The sequence below is a fragment of the Mesoplodon mirus genome (assembly GCF_964341445.2).
Source record: "Mesoplodon mirus genome assembly, chromosome: 2".
In the NCBI taxonomy this organism is placed as follows: Eukaryota; Metazoa; Chordata; class Mammalia; order Artiodactyla; family Ziphiidae; genus Mesoplodon; species Mesoplodon mirus.
The window spans coordinates 145,944,300-145,950,299 of record NC_138977.1 but is presented as its reverse complement, the minus strand read 5'-3'; the positions used below and the strand labels follow the sequence as shown (position 1 = coordinate 145,950,299).

Sequence of the window (6,000 nt, the reverse complement as noted above, 5' to 3'; positions counted from 1 at the left end):
GTGGTCTGGTATTTTAAAATTCATTGGTTGGGATACAGATTTCAGAGTTATATCCCTTTCTTTGTGGAAACTGGGACAACCCTCTGCTGCATTCCAAAGGCTTTGTAAATACTAAAGGTAGTTCACATTTGCATCTTCATCAGTACAGGTCCCAGGCAAGAAAACAGAAATCAAATAAGGAATTCTAAACAGACAGCATTTGCTATGGAGAAATGTTGATGGCTAAAAGAGCATAAAGGGGAAGGTGAGATTACATCAGAAATTCCTAACTGCAGGAAGTGGCTACTAGTCCTAGAGCTGGTAGAACAGAAGGTGGAGGTGGTATTATCAGAGCCCAAGAGCAAATGCTCTTTTGGGGATGCCACGGGAGTGTAGGGAAAGGGAAAACAGGACCACCAAGGAGGGGTTGCTGCAGCTAGTGCTGGACTTTGTGAAGGACACAGCCACTGCCCTGGATACCAGAAGCAGAGAGGAAGAGAACTAAGGAACAATAGCTTTCCCATGTTCCACCTTCTGATTTTCTGCCTGTGCAGAATTCTTAGCAGAATCTTACAGGAAGCTGTCTGACAAGGAAAGCTGGGAACTACAGTTTGCAAACTCCCAGCCCAACCATCAACACAGAGCAGAGTTCAGGTGAGTATGGGGCTTAAATACCACCAGCACCTGCACTACACTTTACCAGGAAAAATTTTTTTCCTCCTTTAGGTAGTAAACTCCCTAAAGAAAAACTGACTGATTCGGTTTTTGGTCTTTGATAGACTCAAGGGTCCATCACAGTGTCTGCCATATAAAATGCTCAATAAATATAATATATATATATATTTTTTTGCGGTACGCGGGCCTCTCACTGTTGTGGCCTCTCCCACTGCAGAGCACAGGCTACGGACGCACAGGCTCAGCAGCCATGGCTCACGGGCCTAGCTGCTCCGCGGCGTGTGGGATCTTCCCAGACCGGGGCACAAACCCGTATCTCCTGCATCGGCAAGTGGACTCTCAACCACTGCGCCACCAGGGAAGCCCTATAATAAATTTTTGAGTGAACAAAATGCCTATTCACATCACTGAAAAATGGTTCAAATCAGTACTCAGCTTACCTGACTGGCAGGTGATGCAGCTGAGTGTGAAAGAAACACACTTTAATTCATATGTACAAATTAGTATTGTCTTTTACAGTATAGGCCCCTTGGAAGTTAACATACTTTTTCAAACAGTGCTGCCATTACTCAAGGGATTTTTAGGACTCCTCTTTTGAAATTGCCTTTCAGAGCTAGTTCTTGAGAAAGACATGACAATTAGTAAGAGCCTAGTCTGCCCACTTTTGGCCTAGCCTGACCCACCTGCTTTTGATCTGGAGGATTTAATACTATTTTCAAAAATTAAATCCTCTCTCAAAGAACAGACTTGTTATTAATGTTGGTAAGTATGTGCCACAATTTCCAATTAAACTTGGGGCAACATGATGTCTTAGTCTACTTCTGCTACTTTGAATTTGGAATAAGATGACAAATATGGTGCATAATGGTAATAACTTTAAGACTTTGGTCCTTGTTGCCTTCCTATGAAGAGAGGAGAATCATCACTGAGCACCTCTGCCACAAGCATCAGTAGGCTATTTGTTTTCATATCTCAGGGTTATTTCCAGCTAAGACAAATGCACAAGCACAAAAAGGGCCCCCGTAGCCTCTGACCTCTAGGACATGAACCAAGACATACTTTACTATCACCCTCCTACCTCTCTAAAGAATCCATAAAATGCATTATGGTAAAATAGGAAACTTCTCAAGGGCTAGTGAGTTGTGGAGAAGAGCACGGGCAGATGCAGTTGCTGTTCCCTGCCTCAAGTGGAAAGTAATAATAAAAAGCTTAATGAACACTTGCATGGCGGGATGTGTTTGGCTCTATTTATTCTTTCAGTCTTCACAACGCTGTGAGGTAGGCACTCTTATCACTCCCATTTTACAAATGGGAAAACTAGAGGCTCACAGAGGTTGATTATCTAGACAAGGCCACTCAGCTAGTAAACGACAGTCCAGGGTTCAAACCCCGCAATCTGACTCGCGTTAGTGCTTTCACGAAAAAACGGGTATCTGGCAATGTTCAAAACGTCAGAACTGGCAACTGGGGAACTAATAGAAAAAGGAATCAACAAAACGGCCCACCACTTGGCAACAGTGCTGAAAGACCAAGGGAGCCTCAAGTCCCAGGAAGGGGCAAGCGAGGGGTCACGCGATTCGCCAGCACAGCTCCAACAGCCCCGGCTCTGGACGGCCGAAGCCTCCAGAGACGCCTCTGGCGCCGGCGTCGCAGGACCCTCATTGGGCCCCTTCTAGGCAGCGGCAAATCGCGGGCGTCCAGAAGGAGGCGGGACTTCCGGGAACGGTGGAGCCAAATTCCGGCCGCGCCGGAAACAGCTATTGAGGAAAAAACAGTGGGTACACGCGCTAGAAGCTCCTGGAGAATTTTGTGTTCCACAGTCTCTGAAGAAAAATTGGGCGGGTATTCGTCCGCTCATTACCCAGTTTTCGAGGCAGTGGAAAACAAGAGTTGGGACATGGACAGCCGCTTGCAGGAGATCCGGGAACGACAGAAGTTACGGCGACAGCTTCTCGCGCAGCAGGTCCGGGGCCCAGGGAGGGATCGCGAATGCGCGTGCGCGGCCGGCTTCTTACCTCCTCCCCCCTTTTCTGTCTCCTTACCGGTCGCGGTGCGGTCCTTTCTGGTCCCGCGACCTTAATCCCTGCGCCCACCTACCCTCTTGTTCTCAACTCCCGGGGTACCCCGAATCTTTTCCTGTTTTACCTCGCGGTCATTGTGGTGGTGCTGAACCGAACGCCATGCTTGGTCTTTAGCAACCGTTATGGCCGCCGAGTGGTGCTCAATGATGAGAATACAGTGGTCTTTGTGTGTAAGTTACCGCAGTTCAGGCAAAGAAAAGTGCCTTGTTATCCTCCAGAATTTCTGTTCACTTTTTTTTTTTTTTGCGGTACGCGGGCCTCTCACCGCTGTGGTCTCTCCCGTTGCGGAGCACAGGCTCCGGACGCGCAGGCTCAGCGGCCATGGCTCACGGGCCCAGCCGCTCCGCGGCATGTGGGATCTTCCCGGACCGGGGCACGAACCCGTGTCCTCTGCATCGGCAGGCGGACTCTCAACCACTGCGTCCCATGGAAGCCCCTCTGTTCACTTTTTAAATTGTCGTTTGTGTCTTGCCTTTCTTCGTAATCAGCTCCGGATTCTTGAGATTGGGGCTTCATTGTGGGTCAGGTTTACAGTATTTTCTCTGGGTTAGTGTCTAACGACTGCATTGGTAGTAGCCTGAGTGTAAATTTTAGATTCTGCATGATGCGTATTGCTGTCGACTTTGCCGTGTACGGTATCCTCGTCCTCACCCGCAGCTAATGTTTGAATTCTTAATCTGTATCGATCACAACAAATCTCTGAAATAGGTAATATTGTCTTCACATATCGGATAATGAAACAGAGGCTCCAGAGGTTAATTTTTGCCCCGGCTCCTTCACCTCTGGGCCAGAAAGTTGAACCCAGGTTTGTCTCTCCAAATCTTGGCCTCACTCCTTCTTGTGTATGAGTAAGTTGCCACTTGATTAGTAGAGTACACATGCAGAAAATGCAGATGCACACCTCTGCTTAATTAAAGTTATAGGTTGTGTTTTACTTTCTACCACTCAGACCGGTAAAAGGGATGGGGGAAATGCTCACAGGCTTTGATGAGGCATCTTACTGTTATTTTTTTCAGTAATAAATTTTCGCTTTAGTACATGGAAATCTGAGACCTATCCTCTTTTATGATCTGATGAAAAGATTTATGGTACAGTGTTAAAAGTGTGGGCGTTTAGGGAGTTCCCTGGTGGTCCAGTGGTTAGGACTCAGCGCTTTCACTGCTGTGGCCCGGGTTCAATCCGTGGTCGGGAACTAAGATCCCACAAACGCGCGGCCAAAAAAAAAGGGGGCGTTCGGAATCAGATCTGTTCCTGGCATAATGATTTTGGACAAATCAGGTATCTTTTCCAAGCCTTCCTTTTCTCAGTTTCTATTATGTTACCTTCAAAAATGTTCAGCAGTTCTTTGTTACCACCAAGATTCTTACTCTTTAGTTTTGAATTCATACGTCTGTTTGACTCAAAATAGTCGTAAACAATGATTGGTTGAGTGTCTAACTATGTGCCAGGAGCTTTTGTAGACATTGGCAATTCAGCTATGAATAATAATAGGTGGTCCTACCCTCAGAGAGCTTACGTACTGCACAGAATTTAATAATGGCTGCCATTTATTAAGTCCTTTCTGTGTGTCAAGACTCTGCCAAGCTTGTACATACATTATATTTGATCATACCAGTCAGATGCTATCTGTGTCTTATAGATGAAGAAAATAAAGCTCAGGAAATTGGTTACATGCTGAAGGCCACAAACCTTTTACATTTGCAAGCTGCAGTTTTAGGCCTTTGCAATACACCTGGCTGCCTCCTAGTACAGTTGGATAGGAATCTTTCCACCTAAGTAAGGATGTACAATATAATCAATGACAGACTTCCACTTTTCCAACTAATTTCAGCCTTTCTTTCACTTACTTTTCTCTGTATGAACAAGACAGACTGGTTTATTACTCTCCAGAACGTGATTTTTGCAGTATATACTTTATGATTTTTAAAAGTTGTCCTTTCTTTCTGATTTCTGTCTATCCTCTGTGACAGCCCAGGTCAGAATTTTGTGATGAAACCTATTGTGATCTCCCTGGCTTAGGCTCTTCTCCCTCTGAGCATCCATTTTCCTTACTGTTGAGTCCACTACTGTATATTATTAACCATCATACAGAATATAAACAGTTTGCTTGTAGCGTCTTTGCATTTAATTCCTGTTGGCTTAATCTTCTATCCTAACTTTGTTTCTTGCCCAAAGTAAGTTTTTAATAAATTTTTGTTGATTGATGATCTGTCAGAGTAGAGCACAACTTAAGTGTATATAATTTGCTTGACTTATTTTGGCTGCTGGATGAAGATATCGGATGCAGTATATAGGCCCAGACCATGATTGTGGCAATTGATGCTATCACCAACGATTTACACCTGTTTTTATTTAACTTGTAGCTTTGTTTCAAAGAGTTATACATGCTTTCAAATGATACCAAATTGTCATAATTATTCAAATAATATATTTAGTGCTACCACAATGGAAAGTCTGTTACTCCAGTCATTCCACAATTTTTTTAAAATGTTGGAGCATGAGAAGACAATTATATATGTAAGCACAATTTGATGTAAAGCATTCCTCTTGTAAAACATTGTATTCTAATTTACACCTTGGTAAAAAATTTCATTGGTTCATTCACATATTTATAAGCGTGTACTATAAGTCAGATGTTATAGTAGCTGCTGAACATACAGATATCAACAGGACAGAGTTGTTCCCCTCAGTGAGCTAACATTTCAGTGGGGGAGAAGTAAACAAAAGTAAACTGATAAAGTAATTGAATTGTACAAATAAAAAACTGGAAGTTGTGATAGCGACTGTGAAACAAACAAAAGTAAAACAAAAAGAGTGTATTAAGTGCTATGATCTGAATGAGGAAAGGAGGAGGTAAAAATAATGGAAAGGAGGCTACCTATTCTGTATATAGTGTTCATGGAAGGACCCTCAGAGGAAATGTACTCATCTGAGATTTGAAGGGAGTCGAGTCAGTCTTGGGAAGAAGGTTAGAAAGCATTCCACCTATGGGAATAAATGTGTTTTCTGACTAAAGAGAATAGGGGTCAGGAAGATTTTATGGAAGAGTTAAAATATCAGGAACAGTTGATACATTGGAAGAGATTTATCATTGGGGAAACGTTAGGGGAGTCATGAAGTGGGTAGTCTAAAGAGGCAGTGGTAATTGTTTAAGATCAAGGCTGGGGACTTGCAGCTCTAACACTGTAGTGTGCCTTCTCACCTTTCTTGAGCTAAGGGATTATTTAATGCAGATTTCCTCATGCCCTTCGTGTGCTTAAAAATA

At 43.7% G+C, this 6,000-nt stretch overlaps 1 protein-coding gene across 6 annotated transcripts in view; it reads left to right on the top strand.

The window, feature by feature from the left end:
• Window positions 1–2,120: 2,120 nt before the first annotated feature.
• Window positions 2,121–6,000, top strand: part of METTL14 (methyltransferase 14, N6-adenosine-methyltransferase non-catalytic subunit) — a 68,927-nt gene continuing 65,047 nt past the window's right edge. For 5 of the 6 annotated variants that reach the window (XR_014291523.1, XR_014291524.1, XR_014291525.1 and 2 more), the window contains exon 1: window positions 2,121–2,617. Coding sequence is in view for 1 of the 6 variants with exons in the window: in XM_082600431.1 (XP_082456557.1) it covers window positions 2,552–2,617 (66 nt within the window). In the remaining 5 variants the exon portion in view is untranslated. The remainder of the gene's footprint in view (window positions 2,618–6,000) is intronic. The other variant, XM_082600431.1, reaches the window with a different exon arrangement.